Source organism: Mucor mucedo (genome assembly GCF_025094135.1).
Source record: "Mucor mucedo strain NRRL 3635 chromosome Unknown EV154scaffold_193, whole genome shotgun sequence".
NCBI lineage: Eukaryota > Fungi > Mucoromycota > Mucoromycetes > Mucorales > Mucoraceae > Mucor > Mucor mucedo.
Window position 1 is genome coordinate 21,058 of NW_026252477.1, and position 25,876 is coordinate 46,933.

A 25,876-nucleotide genomic window follows, 5' to 3' on the forward strand; every position below is an offset into this window, starting at 1 on the left:
AATTTTTGATCGTCACACCATAACTTTTTTTTTTTTTGTCTTGTTTCCCCACTTTTAACAAATTTTTTTTTTTTTTATTCTTTTCTTACTTTTCTTCTCTGTTGTATACATTTCACTATTTAAACAGGCATTTCTTTTTTTAATTTCTTTTTTCGAAACTGAAAAATAATAACGAGGCTTGCCGTGTAAATATATACTCTTTTTTTTTTTTCGACCTTTTTTTCTTTTCAAACAGTACAAAATCTCGAAAAGGGTAATCCCTGAAACAACATCATGACAAAAGTTGACGACACTGTTGTCAAGACTGATAACACAGTCGAAAAGAATACACATATTCTCGATGAAGATATCTGTAAGTATTAAGTGTGTGTGTGTGTTAATAGGCGGAGTTTGGGACATGTCAACTCATGGAACCTTGTTTTAGTTCATCCCCATACTTTGACTGCCTTGGTCATCCTATTGGCCCTCATGTTCTATGCTGCCACTCGATCCAATTATGAAAACACTGCCGATAGTATAAAATTGGGTCTCCTAGCAGCCGTTGCTTGTTTTGTATTTATTGGAATGCTTCAATTCCCGGATGGTCCTTTTGTGCGTCCTAGTAAACCTATTTGGAGAGCTGTGCTCAGTTTGAGCGTACTTTATCAATTATGTCTAGTCTTCTTATTGTTTTTGGTAAAGTGGAAATATAAATGATATAATTATTGTGTACTAACTATATATTTAGAATAAAGATGACGCTCGTCAGTTCATGAAATATTTCGATCCCTCTTTAGGCATCGAGTTACCCGAGAGGTCTTATGCTGATGCATGTGTCTTGACCAAAGAAAATGTGATGGTAATTTTACATAAACATCCCATCTTTTTTTTTTACAGTGGATTAATCTCATTTTTACATGATAGAACCAACTCGATATTTTCGTGATTGCCCATGCTGTAGGTTGGTTTGGTAAGACTTTAATCCTTAGAGATTATTGGATGTGTTGGATCATTTCAATCGCTTTTGAATTATGTGAATACTCTCTGGAGCATCAGCTGAATAACTTTGCCGAATGTTGGTGGGATCATGTGAGTGCTTATTTTATTACATACTACGTACGTATAACTGAACAAAAACAATTCATAGTGGATTCTCGATGTGTTATTATGTAACTGGCTTGGTATTGCTGTAGGCATGAAATTCTGTCAATACTTTTCCGTAAAGGTAACACAAATCAGAGCTTGTATTTCTCCCTTCAAATTAATCTAAATATATATATATATATATATATATATAATATAGCAATATTCTTGGGTTGGATTTAAACAGATCAAGTCATTACGTGGTAAAGCCAAACGCGCGGTCCAACAATTTACACCCCGTGAATGGACACGTTACGAATGGAAGACTACCAGCACACCCAAGAACTATTTTGGCACTGTTCTCTTATTGATTGTGGTAAGTTTGATGTATGGAAAAAAAGTAAGGGAAAGAATGATTATTTATAAGGGTCTTTTTTTTTTCTTTAGTTTTTACAATGCGAATTGAATTGTTTCTATCTCAAATATCTTCTTTGGGTTCCCCCAGAGCATCCTATCAACACATATCGTTTAACAATTTTGTTCTTCTTTGCCCTTCCTGGAGCTAGAGAAGTTTACCAATATATCAGTGATAGTAACTGCAAGCGTATGGGTGCTCATGCTTGGTTACTCATCTTTAACATCATGACCGAAACCTTGGTCTGCCTCAAGTTTTCCGAGAACGAATTCCATGCTACTGCTCCTATGGTTGTGAAGGTTGGTTGGTCCATTGCTTTCTCGGTCTTGTTTGTCTTTTTCCCATTATGGAGATTCGTCATCCATCCTGTCAAGAAGACGGAAGAAGAACCCTTGAAAAAGGATGAATAAATTCCTATCTCTCTATCTCTCTCTCTCTCTCTCTTATTAGATCTTATTATATATAAATCCTCCCCTGAGTGGCGTCATTTCACTGTCAAAATGGCGTCACTTTTTTTAATACCTTTGTGTTCTCTATAAAAAAGTATCGTAATAATGTGTATAATTACAATTTAATACTGACCTTATAATTCTGGCAGTTATATCACTGTGTCTAATTTAAATATATACCATAGTCTTCATTGATGGATAGGACATAGCACTGCAAAGGAATAAAAAGTGTAAAGCCTGAATAGTCTAAACCTTTTTGGTTAATGCAAGTCAAACTACTATTTTTGGAGAAAGGAAACGCATTGTTCACGTATAAGCATCAATGGCCGTGCCCTATCTGGATCAAATGAATAGTCTTGCTACCGAAACCCAAATGATAACAAATCTTCTGGCAGAAGAGTTTTTTTTTTTTTACTATATGTCATTATCCGCTGCTATGTTTTCTGAATCGGGGAGACTGTCTATTCGTTGTCGCTTATTTTTAATGTTCCTGATAATGAAGGTAACCCAAAGAACAATAATTGTCGACCGCATCAGTAGAAAATTACGGAGAATAATTTATGACTAAGACGTTATTTCAAATCATTATAACTAATCCAGAATGCAACAAGCCGACATGATATCTGATTTTAAAAGGTTTACATGCTTATTAAAAGTCACTCATCAGATCTGTTTAAAGTTTGTAATGCGGTGTTTACTTCATTATCCTTTCACTCATCCTATTGGGGACGGGCCTGAGAAATTACAGAAGATGAGGTTACATGCTGGATTCGATATGGTAATAAGTGCCAAATCAATCACAAAGATGATCTTTTCTTAAGTGCTCTATAAAAAAAAAAGGGGGGGGGGAGAAGGGGTACCATCGTCAATAGTCATGTGTATAGATTTATCAAAGGCCAATCGCCATAGCTATTTTTCTGATTTATGTGTTGTCGAAGTATGCTTTATCAGTGGCGGAGATCACACCTTTAGTTAGTTTGAGAAATATTTACCCGTGAGTACCTTAAACGTTGAACCATGGCAACGTTGACGATAACAAGACCTTGAAACGTCTAAAGTAACCAACGGAGATATATAAAGTAGTCTAGGGTGCTTTTACTCATAAAAAAAAAGAAAAAATGAGCTCCGTGGGCACGGTGGATTTATTACAGAAAATGTACCTTTTTTGGATGCAATGTGTGTAACCTCAAGTGTTTTCTTTAATTGTGTGTACTACCATTAAATTTAGCATATAAAAATTGTCTATCTTTTACCCATTTTTTCTTTCTTTTTTTTTATCTTTTTTTTTTTATCTCTTCTTTCTTCCTATATCATTATCTTTGTTGATAAACAAATGCTAGACACGTGTAGCATATGGGTGAGTGTTGTTTTACATTTTTTTTTTTTTACAGTGAACTCATTTAGAATGAATAGGATCCATGGCAAGATTGCCAACCAAGTCCCTGTGTTCGAGAAAAGTAAGTATAAACAAGACAAAAAAAAACAAAGAAGTCCCCGTCTTCTAAACATAAGAATCAGCTATTTGAATACTATATTGCTCTCAGTTTCAATTGCAATTTCTTTGTGCGTTTTATTAGCAAAGGCAGTCAAACACCATAAACAAGATCATTCATACACCCTCATCAACCAAAAATCCCAGCTTCCAAGCTATGGCACTGTAGATATCACATCCGATTCAAGTTCATCTGATACCGTTGTAACACCACCCTCTGTCGAATTCGAGAAGCGTTGCCAACCATGGTCTGTGTACAACTTGATGAGATTGATTTTGTCGGTTTCTCAACTGGCTTTGGTTGTCTACGGCACCTGGTCGTTAATCCACGATGCTTCACAGGAGATCGATAAAGAGGTGGAAGGTTCTTATAGCAATATGTTGCGTATGTATTACGCTCGCATTGGATTTTGGGTAAATTTATATCACCCCCCCCCCCTCCTCCTCCTTCTCTCATAAGCCTGTTTTTGTTTACTAACGAATGTTTATTTAGACATTTGGTGTCTTGTTGGCTGTATTAAATATCGTGTTTTCATTGTCTGCTGATGGCACTACTAGAGCATTCAGTGATGTCATTTGCAAGCATTTGAATGTTTTGTATATTTTGGAATTTTTAATTCAGCTTGTCAACCTCAATGCCTATTATCAAGTATATGATATCTCTACTGTTAGTGACAGATATCAAGCATGTATGGTGTCGTTTGCACTTACCATTTTATTGTTGATCTTTGCCGTGAATGAAGAAAGATATGCTCCTGCAGAACCAATTATTGCTGATACAGTAAGTTTTCAAGAAAGGAGGAGGAGGAGGAGGGGGGGGATGATTTAAAAAAAGTGTAATTAAATAACCCATGGTACAAATAGGGTCGTATCATGTCTGGTGAAGACTGGGCATCTACATACTCCAAATTTATGTTCTCGTGGGTCAATGAAATGATGGAAAAGGGAAACAACAAAACATTAAATGATGAAGATCTGATTGAGTTACCTACCGATAACCGAGCCAAATTCACACTGATGATGTATCGTCTGCAAAGAAAATCCGCCATGGCCTGGAATTTACTGTCTTGTTTCAAAACCCCCTTGTGGATTCAGTTTTGGTATTCTCTGGCTTGGTCTGTCTTGATGTTTGGTCCTCCCTTTTTTTTAAACAAGATTATCAAGTTTATTGAAAATGGTCATGAGACAGACGAGCCGGTTTCTTCGGCATTTATCTATGTGCTGTGCTTATTCCTTACTTCATCAGGACAATCCTTGAGTTACCAACAGGCGCTTTATATCGGCCGTACATTAGGTATTCGTATTCAATCTATTGTCATTGGTGAGGTCTATGAAAAGTCGTTGAGACGTCGGGATGAAAGCGGTGGTACGGCAGAAGAAGGTTTGACCAGTAAACCTAAAATCAATGTCAATAATCTTTTATCGGTGGATGCACAAAAGATGGGTGATTTAACCGCCTATGTGTTTTACATTTACTGTTTCCCTATTCAAATCACAATCTGTGTCTGGAGTTTGTATAAACTTTTAGGACATGCATCGTTGTGGGGTGTCTTTATCATCTGTATATCTCAACCTCTGACTTACTGGTTAAGTAGACGTATTGAAAAGATCCAGCATAGAGCTATGGCCTGTACTGATAAACGTATTCGATTAATGGATGAATTACTTTCTGCAATTCGAATCATCAAGTTCTTTGCCTGGGAAAAGCAATTCCGTGAACGTGTCAATGAATCAAGAAAGGAAGAGCTCAAGGCTGTCCGTTCTCGACTTTACAGTATGATGGTATTGAACAATGTCTGGTTCTTGATTCCTGTCATGATTATGGTGGCGGTGTTTTATGCATACACACGTGAATTTATGTTAACCGCTTCAACTGCATTCACAGCTTTAGCTCTCTTCAACAACTTTAAGTCTACTTTGGATGAACTCCCTTTGATCACCTCATTTATCTTGCAAGCCAATGTCTCCTTGAGTCGTATCGAAAAATTTCTGCAAGAAGAAGAAGTCCAATCCCTTACCCCGAATACAGCATCATCTACTCACGTTGGATTTATTGATAACGCAAGCTTTAGTTGGAATAAGGGTAGCGATGCTACCGCGCATGTAAAGAATCTCAACATTTCGTTCCCTTTGAATAAGTTATCGATTGTATGTGGTCCTACGGGATCTGGTAAAACCACGCTTCTATCCAGTCTTTTGGGAGAAACTTATTGTCTTTCCGGGTCTGCTATTTTACCTCGTAAACAGTATACCAAATCCTCCAGTCTTGGTGGCGCTGTCTCTGGTATTGCCTATGTAGCCCAAACAGCCTGGTTGCAAAACTGTAGCATCCGTGATAACATTTTGTTTGGTCTGGATTATGATCAAGAGCGATATGAAAAAATCCTGTACATGACAGCCTTAACACGAGATCTCGAGATTTTAGAGTTTGGTGATTCCACAGAGGTAGGCGAAAAGGGTATCACGCTAAGTGGCGGACAAAAGCAGCGTGTGGCCATTGCACGTGCTGTCTATTCCCAAGCAGATATTGTGATTCTGGATGATTGTCTCAGTGCGGTAGATGCTCATACAGCGAAACATTTACATGAATACTGTCTTATGGGAGAGTATATGAGAGATCGTACCGTTATTTTGGTTACACATCACGTTGGTTTGTGTTTAAAGAGTGCTAGTTATGTGGTTGCCTTGGAGGAATCAGGATCTGTAGCTGCTGTGGGTACACCTTTACAAGTGATTCAATCTGGTGTCTTGGGTGAAGACTTTTCTGAAGAGAGTTGGATGCAAGAGATAGATGCTGAAGAAGAGGCTGCTCTGGAAGGCCCTATTCCTAACATTCCAAAGAAGAACAACAAGGTAACTGCGAGTGGAGCCGGTAAACTTGTCCAAGAAGAGAAACGGGCTGAAGGCGGTGTGAGCTGGGGTGTGTATAAGACCTACTACCATGCATCTGGTGGATTCTTCTTATGGTTGTTTGTATTATCCTTCTATTTTCTGGCTCAAGCCTCTGTCATGGGTCAAGATTACTGGATCAAAGTATGGTCGTCTGCTTACACTTCCTTAAAACAAGTAGTATTCAACTATAGCGAGTTCTCTGCCATGTCAGCACCTAATGAACATATAGCTAATGCCATGCACTCCTACAACTTCATGATCCCTGCCTCTGTCAAAGCATTTGCTACTGTCATGAAGGAGGGTAAAGCTGTAGATGTCGGATATTATCTTGGTATCTATTTTCTGATTGGTATGCTTTCCTTGTGTCTGACCACAATAAGATATATGGTGCTTTTTGCTGGTTCTCTCGAGGCTTCGAAACGTATTCACGCCCAACTACTTGATCGCATTCTTCGTGCTAAAGTACGTTTCTTTGATACTACACCCATGGGTCGTATTGTCAACCGGTTCTCTTCTGATCTTGAAACGATTGATCAGGCTGTCGCGCCCTCACTTTCTTATCTCGTTTACTCCATTGTTGCCACCCTCTATGTTACTGTTCTCGTCTCTGTCATTACCCCCGCTTTTATCATCCCTGGTGTATTTGTAGCCTACATGTTTAAGTCCATGGGACTCTACTATTTAAACTCCTCTCGTGATCTCAAGCGCTTAAACTCTGTTTCACGAAGTCCCATCTATGTTCAATTTAATGAGACAGTGATTGGTGTAGCTACAATTCGTGCCTTTGGTAGTCAACGACGATTTATTGAGGAGAGCTTTAGCCGAGTTGATGCAAATAATCGACCTTTTATCTGGATGTGGGCTACCAACCGTTGGCTGCATTGTCGTGTAGAAGTTATGGGTGCTTTTGTAAGTTTCTGTGCCGGTACAGTGCTTGTCATGTCAAGAGAGTGGGTCAACCCAGGACTTGCTGGGTTGTCCTTGAGTTATGCGCTTACGTTTACACATCATGTACTTTGGGTAGTACGTATGTACGCAGCCAATGAAATGAATATGAATGCAATTGAGCGTGTACACGAGTACCTTGATGTTGAAGAAGAGCCTCCTACTCATATTCCCGAAACCGCACCTCGTGCTTCATGGCCTGAATCCGGCACAGTGCAAGTCAAGAATTTGGTAATGAAGTATGCAGCCGATAGCCCCGCTGTACTTCGTGATGTCTCGTTCGAAACAAGACCTCGTGAAAAGATTGGTATTGTGGGTAGAACAGGCTCTGGTAAATCCACATTGGCAATGTCCCTGTTTCGTTTTATGGAGCCTACCGACGGAAGTATCTTGATTGATGGTGTAGATATTCATAAGATTGGTTTGGATGATTTGAGATCAAAGTTAACGATTATTCCTCAAGATCCTGTCTTGTTCTCTGGTACTTTGCGTAGTAATTTAGATCCCTTTGGGCAATATGAAGATGCGGAACTTTGGGCCGCTTTAAAAAGATCTCATCTGATTGACAGTCAACTTGAAAATGACGATGGTAGTATCAAGTCTTCCAATGTGTCGTCTGTTGAGAATATCTCTTTGGATTCACCTGTGACAGCCAATGGTAATAATTGGTCCCAAGGACAAAGACAATTGATTGCATTAGCTCGGGCACTTGTCAAGAGTACATCTTTGATTATCTTGGACGAAGCCACTTCATCTGTAGATTTTGATACGGATCATCAAATTCAACAAACGATCCGAGAAGAGTTTAATGAGTCCACGTTATTGTGTATCGCACATCGTATCCGTACAGTAGCAGATTATGATCGTATCTTGGTATTGGATCATGGTGAAGTAAAAGAATTTGATTCTCCATATGAGCTCATGACAAGAGATGGAAGTATCTTTCAACAAATGTGTGAACGAAGTGGAGAATTCCCTGAACTTTTGGCCATTGCAAAAGCAAAATTTGACTCAAAAGTAGTTTTAGAATAGTTTTTTTTTTTCTTCGTGCATTTCCTTTTTTTATATATATAAAATAGCATATTATATCCATTCTGTCCTGCTAGAAAATGTTTATTTTATCTTTTTCAGAAATGCTACACACGTCCTCGCGATAATAAAATCCGGGAGTTACGGGTGGCACGAGTGAAACGTTAGAAAATCTCCGGAATACCGTATGTGTGTGGATCCTTTTTTTTTTTTTTTTTTGACAAACTTGTTATAAAAGACACGCGTTTTTTTTTCATTTATTATTAATTTACTTCTGTCAAGTATTACTCATCGTTTTGCACCCTGTCTCCCCGTGTACAACACCCAATCCCCATCTGATAGAGGCATAAACGGATGCCGCAATAATTTCCTATTTCAACTGTTCATCCTTAATGTAACATGTCAATTTTGGGAATATGAACTACCACAAACGTGTTCAAAACCTAAAAGTGGAAATAAAAAGATGTATCATTCGACACTTTTTTTTTAAAAAATATGGAGCGTGTAAAATTTCTATTTATAGTAAATGAAGAGAATAATGAGCTCAAAGAACAACAATGGGAGCGGTTTTTGCATCTTCTCCCCGCCTCCCAATGATGTGGTTTTTTTCATATTAAAATGTCCCAGTTAAAAGCTTAATTCTCTTGGAGAATAATAATGTATAGCCATTGTATTGATTTCAATACGGCCAAATCTTGTAATTAAGTAAATTTAAATTTTTACTTCTTTTGGTGCCACGTATTATTTGGTTATACGTTGCAGAAAAAAAAAAGGGGTATACAGAAGGCTAAATAACCGGGTGGGTGTAAATGGCAGCGGAGTGAAAGATCCGTAAACCCCTCCTTATTCATGTACAACCCGGACAAACTATATAAAATCACTATAAATTAACGACTCACCCAAGTTGATTGTCATTTAACTCACTTTTCTTTATACTTTCATTTTATTTTATTTTTATTTATGCCTCATTCTCGCAGTAAAATTGACATGCCCGGTCATCATGCCATCATCATTGGGTATTATAGTGTCATCAAGGATGCATCGTGTCTATGCAGTAGAAGCTACAACATTTTAGAATCCGTATTGGGCGGATTTATTGCAGCAAAGAAACAAGGCGTGTTTGAGGATGAAGACAAACTGTTGGAGATTAAGCAATACAGTTTAAATCTTTATGCGGATTTTAAGGCTATCAAACAACGCAATTTCAATGCCACATCAAGTATAGTAGCGCTTGAAAAAGAACTGTCATTTGAATTACAAGCAACACAGAATACGATTAAAGGACTTTCTGGTGGAATTATGCAATTGACAAACCGTAACAAATATGGCAAGATGAAACTACTGCTAAATGATCTGGAGAGACTCTTTCAACACATGAGCTTCTTACTGCTCGAATTAGACAGAATAGACAAGGCAGTTGAAGGTGTAATGGACGATATTCAAGAATATACAGTGTTGACAGAAAATAGCGCTCGGTATAGCTCATCTAAAGGAGATAGGGTCAAGATCATTGCAGATAAAATGTTGCTGGGAACACAGACATTACAACATCATTTAAAGCATATGGAAGCAGGAGCAAATAAAACTGCACTTCAATTCAGACATAACTTTTTTCATATCTTACTGGCATAATTCCCATAAAAAATCAACCAAACCCTACTGTTACGCATCAACTATTAATAATATTTCAACTTAATTCACTCTTTTACTCTATGTTACTACTTTCCTTCCCACATGTCAATAATAAAAAAACCTTTTTTTTTTCCGGAATTATAGTCAGACGTTTTTTTTTTTTTAATTTTCTATTTGGAGGTTCTAGACATGGAGACAATCAATATGCTCTTGCATCCTATAGAACGAGTTAAAATAGATTGAAACATGTCTGGCGTCTGATCGGCACCAAACATTGCAACCCAAAAAAAAGAGTACGACTTTTATTCAGGTAAATCCCCCATTTTTACTATTTATATCAAAATGACGGGTTTCAAAATTACATAACAAATCACTAAGAGATGGAGTTGAAAAAAAAAAGGTTATTTTAGGGTTGATTGATAGCGGAACCAAATAAAAAAAATATATATGGAACCGGTAGAGCCGACATTAAAAAAAATACCCTTTTACAGAACCTATCATTTTTCCCAGACCGGTCTCATTTTATGGCCTGATCAAAATAAGCACAATAGACCTTGAAGGGGGTTTTAAAGATGGGGAAGGAGCGGGGGCTAGGCCTCCCCGTTCAATGAAATCATGATAACCAGAGATAAACATCTGGTTTTTATTAAAGTTTATTTTTGTCCTCTATGCGAAAGATACCCTTTATTGTTACTATTATAAGGGAGAGTCCATGTATTTATCTGCTAACCCTTTTAAGTGACTGAATATGCTAGTCTGAATAAGTATCTGAGTGCATGCATCCAAAAAAGTTTTCTTTTTTTTTTGTTAATTTTCGATTTCACAATGGTTTATAATCTGTATGATATCAATCACAATGGGATCCTCACTCCGAAATTCAAATAGAAACTATAAATGTATTTTGTCATGGTGCAATCCCATGTGTAATTTAGGGTTTCACCCGATCTGGTATGTCTGTTTAATGCATTTTGTGTATGATTCCTAAAGTGTTCAACCTTTTTTTGGTGTGGTTACTGCGATCTACCCGATCATTGTATTCGTAGAATTGTTCTGGTAGGTTCTTGCCTCATTCCGACCTTTTTTTCTTTAGCAGATCACTCTATTTCTAATAAAATAAAAAGAGATGCCAATGGTATTTCGCCAAAATTTCAGTGGATCAATGCAGAACGTCTACAGCAGGGACTTTTTCTTTAAAACACTAAAATATGATGGAACACCGGACAATCACCCGATATTTTTTTTTTTAAAAAAAAAAGAACTCGTGGCCTTCAAAATATGATTAGAATAAATGCATTCACTAACTCCTTGGGACTATGAACATAGATTTAACCAAGACTTCCTTCCCTACCCTTTTTTTTTTGCATATTCCCTTCTTGAATGCCCCACCCCCCTTAATCTTTAGGCAGATATCCTACATAAACATAGTCTATGTTTAGTAATAAAAGATATCTGTGGTTTTCAAACAAAACAGTGGATGATACACAAACCTTTAAAAGCTTCCAAGCTTGGAATTTTATCCTTTCAATCGAGTAGGGAAGGTATTTTAAACGCCGGTTGTGTATAGAGCGTTTTGTCGGATTCAATTTCACGATGGCCTTAAAAAGTTGTATGTATGTATATTTGTGTTTTTAAAAATTTACGTACGTTGTACTTGCTCTCGCCAATCGAAATGAAAATTAATTACGTACAATGTGATAGCCTCCCTTACTAACGATCAAGCCTTGTTTATTAATAAGAAAGACTGTGATTTGTCTGCAACAATTATAGAACCATTACTTTTCACTTACAATGATGAATTGGAAGATTACTTGGAATAGTAAAATAAAAAAGGTAAATGATAAATTTTCTTGTTAGTGTCAGACTTTTAAGAGGGCGTAATAAGATCTTTTGATAGGATACACGGAATGAACTTATAATTGAGCAAGCCGATCAGCTAACAGCTTGTTTACCTGACTCCAATGCTTGAAATGGTATGCCCAAATATGAGCATATAACGTTTGTATCATCCGATTTGCAAATTTCAAAACAAGAAGCCCCTTCGAGGATTGGCGTATTGTTTTTCTTTTAAGCTTTATTGCTTCTAATATGCACAAATATTTGATGGGGTAAAGGGAAGAAAAAACCATCGGTATTAGTTACTCATGGTTATGACAGTTTTCACTCTGGAAATGAGGCCGCTAAACTTGAGTAAAAGGAAAAACTAGGTAATATCTACATGAGAGTAGTATCTGATTGTCTCTCCTATTTGATAGATAGGAAAATATCCCTGTTGTCATAAGAGTTTGCCTTCCGCTATAAGTATAAACGAGGGGGAAGAGACCCTTTTTTTTTGCGCCAGAGTTCCCACCACTCTTCATTTAATTAACATCTGATTCTGGTATAACTCACGTTTTATTGATTAATTTATAACTTCTTTTTCCGTGAGGGGAGAGTTTATAGGTAAAAGTAATAAATATTTAGCTTAAAATAACATAAAGAAAAACCGTACAATGGGATGTCATACAGAACAGTTGTTTATAACAGGTTGATTGCAAACAAAAAATGTCATGACTGCTATGTTTGATAGATTGTTTCACTTCCCAGGTAAACACTCCCCTTCAGCCAATTAAAATATCTGGGAGAAGTGTATAGGGCTCGGGCAGGTCCAAGGCATATGGACTATATCATATTAAATATATGAAAAAGTTCATAGGCATAATTGTATCAGACGCTGAAACCCAAAGTATCTGTCTCTCTATTTCTAAGCCTCTTTTTTTTTTGCAGAATTAGAGTTTAAATTAATCTTTGGATCAAAATTTGCGGGCACTGTACGTGCATAGATTATCTGTATGCAGAATTTATTAATAGAATAAAAAATAAGCAATAATAGGTGCACTGTAGGACAATAACAATTACCAGATTTGACAAAAGAAAAAAAAAAAAAAAGAAAAACTAATGTAGAAAAAATACGAATTGCTTGTGCAAAAATGCTGGGAGAGATGAAGCTATCCAAAGGGGGAAAAAAGGGAGCAAAGACTGTGTTGGAATTCGGTTTTTTAAAAAACAAAGAGTAAGCCAAGAGTTTTTTAATGTATCTTGTCCCATCTTTCCTGAAAAAAAAAAAAAAAAAAAAAAAAAAAAAAAAAAAAAAAAAAAAAAAAAACTTTATTTTTTGATGCCTTTTCATTTTACTACATAAACTCGGCTGTTTGAAACGGTCAAATAAAGCTGCTTCCATCTACCTTTTTTTATATATACATCAGATGGAAGAATCGGCGGCCTTTTATCCACAGTAAAAAAGAAAGCAGAAATCGAATAAAATTTTTTGATTGGTCAAAAGGGTTTAAAGTTTCGGTATCTTTTATATATAAATGAGGAAACGAATATTTTTTAAAATCCTTCTTTTCCTTCTAAATTAATTTTTTTTTCTTTGTATATAAAAAAAATGTATGATAAAACGAATACATCATCAACAGATTATTATGTTGGTGGTTCAGAGCAATACAGTACAGACTTTCCTGATTTTGATTTACAACGAGAACAACAAGATACATTATTAGGAGACGATGAAGTTATTTATAGAGAACAAGACGCAAAAGAAGCACCAACATGGAAACAGCTGTTGCCTCGCTTACTACTGTTTCTGTTTATTGGAGTAATTTCATTGGTATTTACCATTTCTTTGGCACACTATGTACTCGACATTGGTTTGCCCCGTACACTGGAAGACGTTCAACAAACGGCACTTCAGCTAGAGGAATTAATCGCTAATAGTTGGACCGGGTATGGGTCAGTCACTGTTGTGTTTGCTGTCTTGTACCTCTGGCAACAGGCATTCTCGATTCCTGGCTCAGTATTGCTGAATCTGTTAGCAGGTTATCTCTATGGTATTACCATGGGAAGTGTGTTGACCAGTTTCCTTACGGCGGGAGGAGCTACTTTAGCGTACGGCTTAGCCATTTTGGTAGGAGAACCATTGATTCGGGTTCCTTGGTTTGCTCGTAAAGCAGAGCCCTTGTACCGCCAAGTGGAGTCAGAAAGACAAAGTGGAGGATTATTCTGGTGGTTATTGTTTGCACGATTATTCCCATTTTCACCTTACTGGTTTATTAACTTGGTATCGCCCTTGTTGGATATACCTGTCTCACCTTTCTTTTGGTCCACTTTCTTTGGTTCTATGCCCTATAATTTTGTTTGTGCCCAAGCCGGTGATGTATTGGGTGATTTAACTTCCACTTCCGATATTGTTTCTGTGTCACTCGTCATCAAACTTCTGATTGTATCGTTTATTTCACTCGTGCCAGTCATCTGGGGTAAGGCTATCCAACAATGGACACGCCAGATAATGGGCCTTCCTCCCATTTTAGATGTCGACTTGGAAAAGTCTTTGACAAATGATGACCTTGAGTTGACCGGTGATGGTTACGCAAGATTACCCCAACAACAGCAACAACAACAATAATAACTAGATCTTTATTTATACATACTACACACACACCCACACTCACACTCACACACTTACATCCTTAAATCTATTCCCGTCATTAATAGCATCACCCTATTTCCTCCTTTTTTATTATTATATCATCAGTAGCAAAAAAAAGAAAAGAATAAAAAAGAAAATCTATTCTTAAACAGTCGTCGTCATTCATGTAATACCATCATCATATGATGCTTAAAACGATAGAGAAACATTTTTATTTTGCTTCAGAAATGTCAAAATAATAACCCCTCCTCTCTTCCCCTTACTTTTTAGTATATATTGCACTTGCTTTAGCTGCATGATTGCCCGAAACGCGACCCCCATTTCTCTCCAAAATGCTCTTTCCCGTTTGAACTGCGTCATGCATTTGTCGGCACATGAATTTACACTCTCACACGTGACTTTTTGATTACGTAGCTCAGTTTGATTGTTTTAATTTTTTTTATTTTTGCATGCGCGTCCTTTTCCTTCCTATTTTACATACAGACCTTTAACACCTTAAAAAAAATGACATTGCAACAGTTAGATGCCCTTCGTGACCAACTCAAAAATGAGATGAGTGGTTCTTCTCCTAACCTTCAAAAGGTTGGACAACTTCTTACCCAAGCCAAGGTAGAGATATATAAGTTGAAAAAGAAGGCCAGTACCCCTTATACATGCAGTTCTATAGATTTCCTTGATTGAGCTTGGTGCATTTGTCCCTGTTGCTGGAAAGACCGATCCTCATGTCATGACCACTGCACGTTAGTCTTTCCTGTGATTTTTTGATAGATTTTTATATACTAAAAACAAATGTTTGTGTGTAGGTGATATTCTCGAGGTCGGTGCTTATTACAGTGTTCGTATCAAGGATACTGCTTCATTCGAAAGATACATTGCACAACTCAACACATATTACCATGATCTTGCGTAAGTATTTACAGGAGGAGACGAGAAAAAATAACATAAAAATAAACTTACACGTACATCAATATATTTTTTCTATAGATCTGTACTTACACCTTCAGCTCAGATGTACCCACTTATTGGCGTCAATTTGCTTCGTTTATTATCACAAAACAGATTGTCTGATTTCCATACTGCACTTGAAATTATTGATTCAGATCAATTACAAACTAACCCATTCATCAAGCAAGCTGTTGATTTAGGTTAGTTAATATTTTGTGTGTGTGTGTGATCTAGAAAGAGAGAAACGATGACTGATGTGACTCCTCCACCCCCCTCTTATAGAACAATTTTTGATGGAAGGTAGTTATAATAAGGTCTGGAGCACAAGAAGCACCGTACAAGGAGAGGAATTCATGTTTTTCTATGATATTTTGATTGGCACTATTAGGTAAGCAATAGAGGGTGTTTATTTAAAAACCAGAAAACTAAACAAACAAAATGAATTTCAGACATGAGATTGCCAGTTGCAGCGAAAAGGCTTATGAACACCTTCCTTTAAATGATGCCAGTACTTTATTATTTTTGAAGAATACGGAGGAATTATTGAATTTTGCATCTGAGCGTGGTTGGAAAGTGAACCCAGCTGAACAAAAAGTCTATTTCGGGTCTGAAGATAACGATGTTGTAGAGATCCCTCAAGAGCAAATCATTACCCGTACATTGGGTTATGCTAGAGAGCTTGAACGTATTGTATAAAGGGAAAGCAAAAGTGCACAATAAACTAAATAAAAATACTGTTCAAAAATTGTGTGTCTTTATCAAGGTCAAAAACTTGTGATCAAGCGTATCCAATGACCATGAAAACATGTATACTCAGGCAGTCACTCCAAAAGGCAGTTTTATTTAAAATGCGTTGTCAAGGAAACGGTTGAACGTGAACTGGGAGGTTGTACAAACAGGCTGTCGAGAATTACAGGTTTATCTTTTGTTGAAACCCTTTTTGATAGGTGCATCCATTTGATTTATTCCGTGATAAAAAAAACATTTTTTTTTTTTTTTTTGTGACTGATTGGTGAACGTGTACGCACACATAGACACAGTAAAACATAAAATTTCCCTTCTCCCCATCTCTCTTTTTTTTTCTCTTCAAAGAATTTAATCTATACAAAGAAAATGATGCCCGGTGAAGCCATGCTCTTTTTATTTGCAGTCATTATGGCTGCATTGCTCTTATTCATGATGGTCTTTTTCGTATCCTTTTATTATTATTATAACCACTTTGACACTAACATCTATGGAAATCTCGAAAAATAGTAGATAAAACATATTACCCTTAACCCTTTTTTTTTTCTGTCCAAACTTTCTATAGGTCATCATGTTTTCCGATTTAGAATGTGATTACATTAATCCTATTGATCTCTGTAACAAGTTGAACCAGGTAAAAAAAAAGAAAGAAAGAAAAAGATGAAGGACGTAATCTAACACGAAAAACGAAAATAGTTTGTTTTACCAGAAATGGGAGCACATGCGTTTTTATTCTTTATGTTCCTTGTCAATGGTAGCTGGATTTCTTTAGTCTTTAACTTGCCCTTGGCTGCCTACAACGTGAACAAGTAAGTGTTTTTACATGTTTTTATAAAGAGTGTGTGTTTCTGACATGATATACAATAGGGTCATGAAAGGACGTCATATGTACGATGCCACCGAGATTTTCCGTACCCTGTCTCAGCACAAGAAGGAATGTTTCATCAAGCTCGGTTTTTATTTGATTGTAAGTTTCTAAAAAAAAAAGAGAGAGAGAGAGAGAGAGAGAACGAGTGTGTGTGGATACTAATTTCCATTATAGTGTTTCTTTTACTTTTTATATCGTATGATTGTTGCATTAATTGCTGCCGATTCATAAACAAAAAAAGAAACTTTATAAACCCTCCTTTTTTTCCCATTAATTACATATCCAACACCAAGAAAAAAAAAAGAAAAACCCTTGATTAAAATGTGTATATATTTTTTTATTATTATTATTATGTACAAGCTAAAAAAAAGAGAGAGAGAGAGATTGATTATGCCCAAGCTTTATGCAACTCCTCAATGTATTTTGAAAAGGTTGATCTTGGGGTAGTTAATATACGCCTTGCATGAGCAGCCACCATGGCATCCACAATAGGGATCAAAAAACTTTTAAGCGGTCGAACAGGAGATACTAAATCCCTTAATTTGTTTAGCGGTTGAAAGAGATGATCCGGCAAATCAGATAAGGTCGTGGTACAAGGAAATTGTTCGAACCAAGGCAGCAGTTCACTCTTCTCCCCGCGCGGATCTTTATGGTCGGTTGCTATATACACGTTAACGCCTTTTCCCAATAAAGTTAAATCCTGTTCTTGATCGTCCCGTATACGGACACAAGCACGACTACTGTTACCATCGTTAACGCCACCGCCGACGATCTCCGTCATGTTTTTTACGAATTGCTTTAAATTGGCGGATACTTCCTTTTTAAATGGTTTATCACTCGTTCTAAAATGAACCGACATGAATGAACTTTTGCCACCCAAGTAATTGACAATGGCATTCACCGTTTCACCCAAGGGCGTATCCAAACGATAATGTAAGACGTCTGCGATTAATTGCCGCATAGCCTTGTGCTCAGGCTGAATGATCGTAAACCGTGTCGATCCAAAGATACCGGCCAAGTACACCAATTTCTCTCTTCTGCGTTGAAAATGACGCGGTAAAAACACCTTGTAATAACGTCTTCCCGCAAACGAATCGAAATAATTAAGTCCGTTTTGTAATAGGCCCACAGCCTCGGTCTTGTTCTCGTAGAGACGCCAATCGTATAATTGAATATCATGATGAATGTAAATATCATCGTCGTTAATGATCTGCAGATCCTGGCGTATTTGCTTCATTGATACGATGGATTGAAACTTGATTTTGATACCTGCTTCCTGTAATGGTCTAAAATCATGGAGATCAGACCAAGCGATGGTACCAAAGTGTCTGTATTCTTCACACCGTGAATGTTGGGTATAACTGGCTAATTTTCCCGGTGTAGGTTGTTGGCATAACTTGTGGAAATCTTTGGGCGTAGTAAGCCAGTCGAGACGTTCCGTCAGTTTCTCACGAGGCATCCATCCAAAGACGGTGCCTAGGAAAGCGGGTGGGATGATCAAGGTTCTGTTTAACATGTAAGCTAATAGTAAAGCGTTGGAAAGTTCTATACGTTGGTTGGAGAGTCCGGAGTGTGGTAAATAAGCTAGGTATCGTTCATTATCTGTGATTAATGCTGGTTGTGTATCCATTGTGTTTGTGTGAGATGATGTGTGGTAGGAAAAGAGATTAAATGGGTTATCGTCAAACGGCAATGAACATAATATTAAAAGGGTTATCACAAGAATACATAGTATACTAAATCGTTTGTATTTAGTAAATCTTAGTGTGATGGATTTTGCCGACATTGATTATAAACAAAGTGTACAGAAAAAAAAAGAAAAAAAATTAAAATAATAAAAAGAAATAAGAAATAAGAAATAAGAAATAAAAAAATAAAAAAAATATTAAGGGTAATATATGAAATACTTTGTGAGGTCAGGGATTATTACATGCCCAAAGAAGGGGGGGGATTGGGGGGATCAGGGGGGTTTCATTTTTTTTTTTTTGTGTGTGTGTGCGTGTGTGCTTCGAGGGCCACACACACACACTCCTTGTTTGTTTATTTATTACTCAAATAGCTGGGGGAAATGCTTATTTTTAAAATCTTTTTATAAATTTGCTGCGATTGATTTGTATAATTTATTTGTATTTGGTAAGTTACTGTACCTCTTGGCACGGTAGTACAATGAAGGCCTATGCAGGCAATGATTATAGCTACTGTGTTTCGCTGAGTATGTTAATTTAAACTTTGGGGAGTACATCTATTTTCGGGGTAATCATATAAAAAAAAATTGATAAAAAAGGGCTTATTTACCAGTTACGGCCCCAGTTACAGTGAGTTGCGTTTGAAAATAGAATTCAAATTGCTTTTTCGACCAATCAGTTTTTTTCGCAACCAATCAATCTTTTTCACAACCAATCAGTCTTCTTTGTGGTCAATCTACTTTATGTTGAGTGATGCAACTGTTTGGACTAGTTTTATCTTTGTTCAAAGTCCCGAAAAGTCGCAAAAGTCCTCCCACCTAATTTGAGCTCAGAGCATGTTATGCTATCCTAAAATGCTATGCAGGTATTTTCTTTGTTTTTAACAGTTGATAGAAATATTAATGTTGATGTGTCTGAAGCATTTGACAGTGATGAAAACAGAAATTTAAAGAATCATGTATTTTGTGATATGTGATAAAAAAAAAACTATTCCAACATTTGACTTGTGTTGGCACTGCTCTCTTATTGAATATCTTATTAGTATTTTTTTGACAGCCAATGCAATTAATTCCCTTATTGTGATCTTCTTTTTGCAATGTTCACTGCTGTTCTGAGGATGATGTTCTCGAGATATTAATCACCGCAGAATTTCTATCGTGGTCAAATATCAGTCGATGCGATTGTGACCTTAATCGCGATAAATGAGGCCAATCGTCCCCAATGTTTTGCACTTGTTTTTTTATTCCTGGAATAGTCTTTATATCTTCTGGCAATGCAATCTTCCCACTTACCATCCGTCTTCGTCTGTTTTCAGTAAAGCCTGGAGTAGAATAACAAGGCGCAGACCACTAGTCGGAAACTCTTTCTTTTGCAGCAGTTTGTCTGATTAAACCCGTATTTACCCGCGGTCAACTTTATATTTCTTTATCACGGCTTTGCATACCTGTTAATCTTTATGTAATCTTATTAATTGGTCAATGATCAAAAATTTACCATTGATCATTCTTTTAGTTTACATCAAAGGATGAAATTTTCATTAATGGATATAGGGAATTTTTTTTAAATATTGTTGGTCGCTTCGTAAGAAATCACGCGTCAAAAATAATAATAAAAGCTGCTTTAAGACGAAAGAATTGTCTACCAAGTATCATATTTCACTGGCTGGTATAGATCAGTTTACAGTCTAGGAATGAATTACATCATGGATATATTTCGTAATGTGAATATGCGTGATTAGACTGTAAATAGCAAACAATACAGAAGGTTCACACCTTGCTCAGCTGGATGGAGAAAACCATAAATACATCCTGAATCTAATAAGCAGGGAAAAAACTGAACAAGTCGACGAAAGTAACCACCATCATAACGAAAATGTCATTAAAAAAATAAGTAGACTGCGGAAAAGGGTACCAGCTCGGAGTTTAAAACGAAGGCAACAAGGCACGACATACAACAATGTAGTTGCCGAAGCAAAGGATGAAGAAGTGGTAAAAACCCAACCCTGGTATCGAAGATTTTTTAATTGACAAATGTGACACTTGGAAACCCTCCCAAAAAAAAATTGAATTTAGTTTAGCTTGCTTGAAATATCTCGTTTTTTTATAAATACATAAATATCTGAAAAATAAAGAGCTTGTACCACTTATTCCTCCTTCGCTTCGGCAACTCTATATTTTCAGTTGCAATTCACTGTATATGTGAATGACTATCCCTATAAATAAACTATGGGTTACAATCGATGTGTAACCCATATTTTATGTTTTTTCTTAAAAAAAAAAAAGAGAGGCAAAATGCTTCCCATACTCGGAGATTATTTTGCTATTTTGATCAGTATGTACCACACATTTTTTTTATAATTATTCTTTTTTTTCTTTCATATCAAAATAAATGTTTGCAACTAAAAACAGAAAAGTTTTACCATTAGAGGGGTCATTTTCAAAGCCATTGTACAAGAACTCCAATTTATTACGAATTGTGTTACATCGCCGTATTGAAAATAGGATACAATTAAGAGAGTGGTACAGAATCGATTTAAAACTTGTTACTGAAATGGGGTTATTAATGGATCTACACCCTCATTTAATCAAATTAACTTGCACTATCTTGGTAAACAACAAACGTTCGCTAACGAACCATCAGATCCAATCTCGTCCCATTTCCGAAGATGCTTGGGATCCAGACGCTGCAAAATCTGAAGGTTTTCTCCCTTTTAAATCCATTGGCGGCATTGAATATCGAGTCAATAGTGCCCTACAAGATAGCTCATTTTACTTATCGCTGACAACCACAGACAGTCGTGTGCTGGCATTGACGGTGGGACCTATCTACATCGAGGACAAGAAGCAGAAAGAGGATTGGTTACCTATCGTGCATGATTTGGAAGGACAACAATACAGAGCTCTACCGTCGTCGTTGTCCAAAAGCACGTATTTTTTGTTGAGAGAGCAATGGCATTTTGGAACACCAGGCAAGATATGGGATTCGGCGATTGTGATGACAGATATACTCCTAAAGATATTTGCAACAGATCCAACACATCTAGCCAATAAACGTGTATTGGATCTAAGTGCAGGAACGGGATATATAGGATTGTCTATAGCTCAATGCTATCAGGAATGTGAGCAACCTCCACATATTATCTTGACAGATCTAGAAGAGGCGTTGGGCTTAATTGAGGAAAATCAAGTATTGAATGGTATCCAAGACTCCTCGCGGTTGAGTATCAAAACGCTGAGTTGGGGCAACAAGGAGGAGGCAGCGGACATAACAAAGGATGGCGCATTGGATGTGATTATAGCTTCTGATGTACTATATAATGTGGAGCATTTTAGTAAGCTCATTTCGACATTTCGCGATTTATGTGATGCAAGTACAATCATTTATTTGTGCTACAAACAAAGAGGCCTGACGGTGCAAGAGGAAAATTCCTTCTTTGGTCAATGCAAAAAATACTTTATGATTTCACAGCTCCAGAATATTGAAAAGCAGCAGTTGAAAACATTTGAAAATACCACTGCAGTTAAAATTTACAAATTACGGCTTCTTCATTCCCCACCACCAAGACTTTGGGGTCAGCTGGTACTCCACGTTGAGCGGTTTAAAAACAATAATAAATCAAAATAAAACATTTTTTTTTTTTTTGTTTCTTCCTTTTTACGCACAACACAAAGCACTTTTTTTTTTCATTTAAAAATGTCATATTCTTCAAGTGTACCTTCAACAGACAATTTCGATAGAGAGTCTGCGGGTTCAACACCTCCATTACCCGAACAGGCTTGTGAAATCCAGTCCTTAATGTGCACCTTTTTAAAACAACATACAGCATACGACGTTTTACCCGTGAGTTATCGACTCATTGTTTTCGATACTCGACTCTTGGTGAAAAAAGCCCTTAATGCACTTGTGCAAAATGGTAACTCTTGGAGTGTATTATTACTTTTTTTAATTTTGTCTGTGCCTAACATCAACTCTTAGGCATTGTTTCTGCTCCTTTATGGTCCAGTGAAAACCAGAAATTCGCTGGCATGTTGACGGTTGCGGATTTCATCAACCTTATTCAATATTATTATACCCATTCCTCTGTCGAAGATGCATTTCGGGAAATTGAAAGTTTTGAATTGGCTCATTTACGTAACGTGGAGAAATTGGTAGGTGCACCTGCTCCACAATTAGTGTCGATGGATCCCATGGCCACATTGTATGACGCTTGTCGCATGCTGGCACAAAGTAGAGTGCATCGTGTTCCCTTACTAGATATTGAGCCAGAGACCGGTACAGAAATGATTGTGAGTGTCATTACACAATATCGTATATTGAAATTTATCGCATCCAATGTAAGTGAGTTTTTATATATCTATGGTTATGGAAAGTGTTGCTCATAGATAGATACTATTAGTTTCAACATACAAAGGTTTTACGTCAGCCTTTGTCTGAACTCAAGATTGGAACATATGATAATATCGCCACAGCATCCATGTCAACTCCTGTAATTCAGGTAATCAACATGTTTGTCGAACAAAGTATTAGCGCAGTACCTATTGTGGATTCGAATGGAGTTGTGATCAACGTATACGAAACAATTGACGTGATGGTAAAAATAAAGAGAGATACGGAAGAAGAGGTTGATAAGGAAACTAAAAAGTTGTGTAAAGAGTATTGCTAGATCAGGTAGATATAGAGAATTGGATATTCCGGTTGGAGAGGCAATGGAAGCAAGACCTAAAGATTACCCTGGAGTTCATACATGTACACTCAACGATACACTTCATTCCATCTTTCGAACAATTCGAAAACAAAGAGTGTATAGATTAATCATTGTGGATCACGAAAACAAATTGATTGGCATAGTTAGTTTATCCAACATTCTCGGTTATCTCGTAGGGTATAAACGAGAATAACAACAACAAAAATCAGCCTCTCTTCTCACCATTTGTATCATATCTTTATCAACTCTAATAAAAAGAAAATAGAGAAAAAAAACTATGCAAAAAAGTGTATGTGGATCCTTTTGACGTGTACAAAACTCTTTTTGAAAATCCTCTCCTCCCCCCCCCCAGATTCCTGTGCGACGGTTACACAGTACTCATAAGCAGATGCATCCAATAGAAATTTATGACTCAACATGATTTGGATTTTTTTTTTTTTTTTTTTATGTATGTGTATGGGTTTTTTGCTTTGAAAAAAAAAATAGAAAGGGATTATGTAAAAAGAAATGACAAGTGATTTATAATCTATTTATCCGGGAGGAAGCATAGAAGCATCAACAGCTTCAGTATCTTCATAGGAATGATCAGTTTGAGGTTCATAGTGATCATGAACAGGAGATCTAGGCATTGCCATGATACCTAAAATTAAAAAGTTAATATATATTCTTGAGCCCCAAGTTATAATTATTTTACCTGTTCTTGAAGCCTCAAGAATACCAAAAGGCTTACAGAGTTTCATGAAGGAAGATAATCTAGAGGATTTGGCACATAATTCGATAATGACAGAGTCAGAGGAGACATCAACCACCTTACCATCAAAGAGACGGGTGAGCTCTGTCAAGGCACGCAAGTGAGAGAAAGTCTCACGAAGGGTATCAGCAGGTGCAGCATAAGAGTTCTACATAGAATACTATCAAAATCCCTTCTCTCTTATTTTTGACACATATTATCCAAACTTACACTTTCATAGCGGGAGATAATTTCGTCCTCATATTCGGCATCAGAATCCAACTTGTGAGTAGGTAATTGTTCGTGTAAATGTTCGGGACCAAGGATAGACACCTTGATCAATAAAAGCTCACGCTCAACCAATTTTGTCTTTGTATAATCCAAAACAGCCCAGACAGGAACCTTTGATGAGATGTGTAAATACCCTTTCTCTCTCTCTCTCACTTTGTATAAAACTTACCAAATCTTCTAATTGACGTCTTGCTTGTTCGATTTGAACGTTACGACCATTAAAGACAATGGTCATACGAGAAAGATCCTCCACTTCAGTATTGGCAACAACCAATGATTCGATATTAAAACCACGAGCAGCTAAACAACCGGAAACACGACTGAGGACACCAGGTTCGTTTTGAACAAGACAATTCAAGATGTGGCGAGTTTCAGGTTGAAGACTGGGTGGAGGCGTGTTGTAAAGAATGTTGGTGACGGCGTCCTCCACAGTGGGTTGAGGCACAACAGGAACAGGTCCATAACGACGTTGACGGATATGTTTCTTGAATGAAATGGCAGATGTGGCAGAACCGCTTTGAGAGGCCAAGAAACGAGCTTGACAAGGGGTGCGGGTGGCTGTACTCACCTATTTTTAAATAATTATTTACACATGATTCTTTCACATAGATAGCCCTTAAAACTTACAACGCGGGTTGCAATAGATCTAAACATATTTTTATTATTATTAAAAAAGAAGAAAGAAAGAAAAAATGCGGGGTGTTGTGAGGAAAGCTTTTTAATTGAAATTTGTGACGAGAATTTGAATCATAAGGATTTAAGAAACCTTATTGGTACATCTCATAATAAGCTTGAAATCTATTCGCTTACGCATAAATATGGGGGGTGTGAGTGTGGGGAGTGTCAAAACTATTATTTTAAAAAACAGTCCATATATGGAGGACAGGCAGATGTTACACCAACAGAGTCTAGTAAAAAAACCCGTTTGTCAATGTAAATAATGCATTAGGATCCTCTTGCTTAAACCAGAGTATCAGGTCACGAGAGAGTCTTGCCTTCAGCTTTTCGTTTTCGAATGTTGAAGGCCACTGAATGCCTAAGAGGGTCATGACTTCTAGTCTGAAATAAGCGTTCAAGATAAAATTGTCTTCAATGTTATCCAACAACATCGTCACATCTGTTCTACGAGTACGAAATCCTGTCACTGCTTCGGCTCGTAGAATAACTCTTGTCAAGAGCATTTCATACGAATCCGTTGGCATCAGTTGTTCAAACATTTAGTTATAAAAAAAGCAGAATATCTTTTGACTGCAGACAAAAATGTCTGTTTTCCTTCCCTTTTTATCAAACATTTATCAGACAGCTCTTTTAAAATGCAAAAAATTCATTGGTCTGTGAAACATAGAGATGTTGGCGTAACTTTTTTTTTATTTCACACGATTATTAAATGTCCAAAGCTAATTTAGCATTTCATGGACAATATCAGGCCGTTCTTTAATCAGCCATAAAAGAAGCTTTCTCGCTACGATAGCTCGGATGACATGATTTCGAATCTGGGCGCCTGCTAATTGAAGTAACAAGTACATA

The 25,876-nt window shown here is 36.9% G+C and overlaps 9 protein-coding genes across 9 annotated transcripts; 7 read left to right on the plus strand and 2 right to left on the minus strand.

The window, feature by feature from the left end:
* Positions 1-62: 62 nt before the first annotated feature.
* On the plus strand, positions 63-1,978 carry EV154DRAFT_529457 (phosphatidylserine synthase 2). Its single transcript, XM_051603674.1, has 7 exons — positions 63-352; positions 425-675; positions 728-838; positions 904-1,068; positions 1,127-1,204; positions 1,283-1,438; positions 1,510-1,978. Exons 1-7 carry the CDS (start codon positions 274-276, stop codon positions 1,885-1,887), a joined length of 1,218 nt encoding a protein of 405 aa, XP_051451280.1. The 5' UTR covers positions 63-273; the 3' UTR covers positions 1,888-1,978.
* Positions 1,979-3,216: 1,238 nt separating this feature from the next.
* On the plus strand, positions 3,217-8,350 carry EV154DRAFT_607488 (P-loop containing nucleoside triphosphate hydrolase protein). Its single transcript, XM_051607614.1, has 5 exons — positions 3,217-3,283; positions 3,340-3,383; positions 3,445-3,832; positions 3,912-4,199; positions 4,283-8,350. The coding sequence occupies exons 1-5, from the start codon at positions 3,260-3,262 to the stop codon at positions 8,285-8,287; spliced, it is 4,749 nt and encodes a 1,582-aa protein (XP_051451281.1). The 5' UTR covers positions 3,217-3,259; the 3' UTR covers positions 8,288-8,350.
* Positions 8,351-9,056: 706 nt separating this feature from the next.
* EV154DRAFT_529462 (uncharacterized protein) lies at positions 9,057-10,380 on the plus strand. The gene has a single exon (XM_051603675.1). It carries the CDS (start codon positions 9,245-9,247, stop codon positions 9,914-9,916), a length of 672 nt encoding a protein of 223 aa, XP_051451282.1. The 5' UTR covers positions 9,057-9,244; the 3' UTR covers positions 9,917-10,380.
* A 2,960-nt stretch (positions 10,381-13,340) lies between these two features.
* On the plus strand, positions 13,341-14,357 carry EV154DRAFT_540710 (snare associated Golgi protein-domain-containing protein; the record flags this gene model as incomplete). Its single annotated transcript, XM_051604438.1, has 2 exons — positions 13,341-13,401; positions 13,480-14,357. 2 exons carry the CDS (start codon positions 13,341-13,343, stop codon positions 14,355-14,357), a joined length of 939 nt encoding a protein of 312 aa, XP_051451283.1.
* Positions 14,358-14,933: 576 nt separating this feature from the next.
* Positions 14,934-17,049, plus strand: EV154DRAFT_431517 (cornichon protein-domain-containing protein; the record flags this gene model as incomplete). The annotated part of the gene is made up of 10 exons (XM_051596615.1): positions 14,934-14,990; positions 15,049-15,121; positions 15,185-15,287; positions 15,366-15,526; positions 15,609-15,714; positions 15,776-16,011; positions 16,477-16,517; positions 16,636-16,704; positions 16,767-16,879; positions 16,938-17,049. 10 exons carry the CDS (start codon positions 14,934-14,936, stop codon positions 17,047-17,049), a joined length of 1,071 nt encoding a protein of 356 aa, XP_051451284.1.
* Positions 17,050-17,285: 236 nt separating this feature from the next.
* On the minus strand, positions 17,286-18,811 carry EV154DRAFT_529486 (uncharacterized protein). The gene has a single exon (XM_051603676.1). It carries the CDS (start codon positions 18,722-18,724, stop codon positions 17,327-17,329), a length of 1,398 nt encoding a protein of 465 aa, XP_051451285.1. The 5' UTR covers positions 18,725-18,811; the 3' UTR covers positions 17,286-17,326.
* A 2,212-nt stretch (positions 18,812-21,023) lies between these two features.
* Positions 21,024-22,094, plus strand: EV154DRAFT_398830 (putative methyltransferase-domain-containing protein; the record flags this gene model as incomplete). Its single annotated transcript, XM_051595242.1, has 2 exons — positions 21,024-21,369; positions 21,523-22,094. Coding segments are annotated over 2 exons (918 nt in total), but the record flags the coding sequence as incomplete, so codon positions are not given.
* Positions 22,095-22,182: 88 nt separating this feature from the next.
* Positions 22,183-23,754, plus strand: EV154DRAFT_529488 (nuclear protein SNF4). The gene is made up of 4 exons (XM_051603677.1): positions 22,183-22,536; positions 22,599-22,957; positions 23,020-23,214; positions 23,276-23,754. The coding sequence occupies exons 1-4, from the start codon at positions 22,317-22,319 to the stop codon at positions 23,519-23,521; spliced, it is 1,020 nt and encodes a 339-aa protein (XP_051451287.1). The 5' UTR covers positions 22,183-22,316; the 3' UTR covers positions 23,522-23,754.
* Positions 23,753-25,009, minus strand: EV154DRAFT_474011 (uncharacterized protein). The gene is made up of 5 exons (XM_051597947.1): positions 24,977-25,009; positions 24,519-24,917; positions 24,290-24,460; positions 24,023-24,227; positions 23,753-23,968 (listed from the first exon to the last, which is right to left on the minus strand). Exons 1-5 carry the CDS (start codon positions 25,001-25,003, stop codon positions 23,859-23,861), a joined length of 912 nt encoding a protein of 303 aa, XP_051451288.1. The 5' UTR covers positions 25,004-25,009; the 3' UTR covers positions 23,753-23,858.
* Between the last annotated feature and the right edge of the window lie 867 nt (positions 25,010-25,876).

Excerpts from the sequence above, each read along its gene's own strand:
- EV154DRAFT_529457 (XM_051603674.1), top strand. The coding sequence starts at position 274 with ATGACAAAAGTTGACGACACTGTTGTCAAGACTGATAACACAGTCGAA. Across the intron at positions 839-903 it reads TGACCAAAGAAAATGTGATG|AACCAACTCGATATTTTCGT; the intron begins GTAATTTTACAT and ends TTTACATGATAG. Across the intron at positions 1,439-1,509 it reads CTGTTCTCTTATTGATTGTG|TTTTTACAATGCGAATTGAA; the intron begins GTAAGTTTGATG and ends TTTTTTCTTTAG.
- EV154DRAFT_607488 (XM_051607614.1), top strand. The coding sequence starts at position 3,260 with ATGCTAGACACGTGTAGCATATGG. Across the intron at positions 3,384-3,444 it reads AGTCCCTGTGTTCGAGAAAA|CTATTTGAATACTATATTGC; the intron begins GTAAGTATAAAC and ends CATAAGAATCAG. Across the intron at positions 4,200-4,282 it reads AACCAATTATTGCTGATACA|GGTCGTATCATGTCTGGTGA; the intron begins GTAAGTTTTCAA and ends TGGTACAAATAG.
- EV154DRAFT_529462 (XM_051603675.1), top strand. The coding sequence starts at position 9,245 with ATGCCTCATTCTCGCAGTAAAATTGACATGCCCGGTCATCATGCCATC.
- EV154DRAFT_529486 (XM_051603676.1), bottom strand. The coding sequence starts at position 18,724 with ATGTCGGCAAAATCCATCACACTAAGATTTACTAAATACAAACGATTT.
- EV154DRAFT_529488 (XM_051603677.1), top strand. The coding sequence starts at position 22,317 with ATGTCATATTCTTCAAGTGTACCTTCAACAGACAATTTCGATAGAGAG. Across the intron at positions 22,958-23,019 it reads TGAAATTTATCGCATCCAAT|TTTCAACATACAAAGGTTTT; the intron begins GTAAGTGAGTTT and ends AGATACTATTAG. Across the intron at positions 23,215-23,275 it reads ACGAAACAATTGACGTGATG|AGTATTGCTAGATCAGGTAG; the intron begins GTAAAAATAAAG and ends AGTTGTGTAAAG.
- EV154DRAFT_474011 (XM_051597947.1), bottom strand. The coding sequence starts at position 25,003 with ATGTTTAGATCTATTGCAACCCGCGTT. Across the intron at positions 24,461-24,518 it reads GACGTCAATTAGAAGATTTG|GTTCCTGTCTGGGCTGTTTT; the intron begins GTAAGTTTTATA and ends ATCTCATCAAAG. Across the intron at positions 24,228-24,289 it reads TTATCTCCCGCTATGAAAGT|AACTCTTATGCTGCACCTGC; the intron begins GTAAGTTTGGAT and ends TATTCTATGTAG.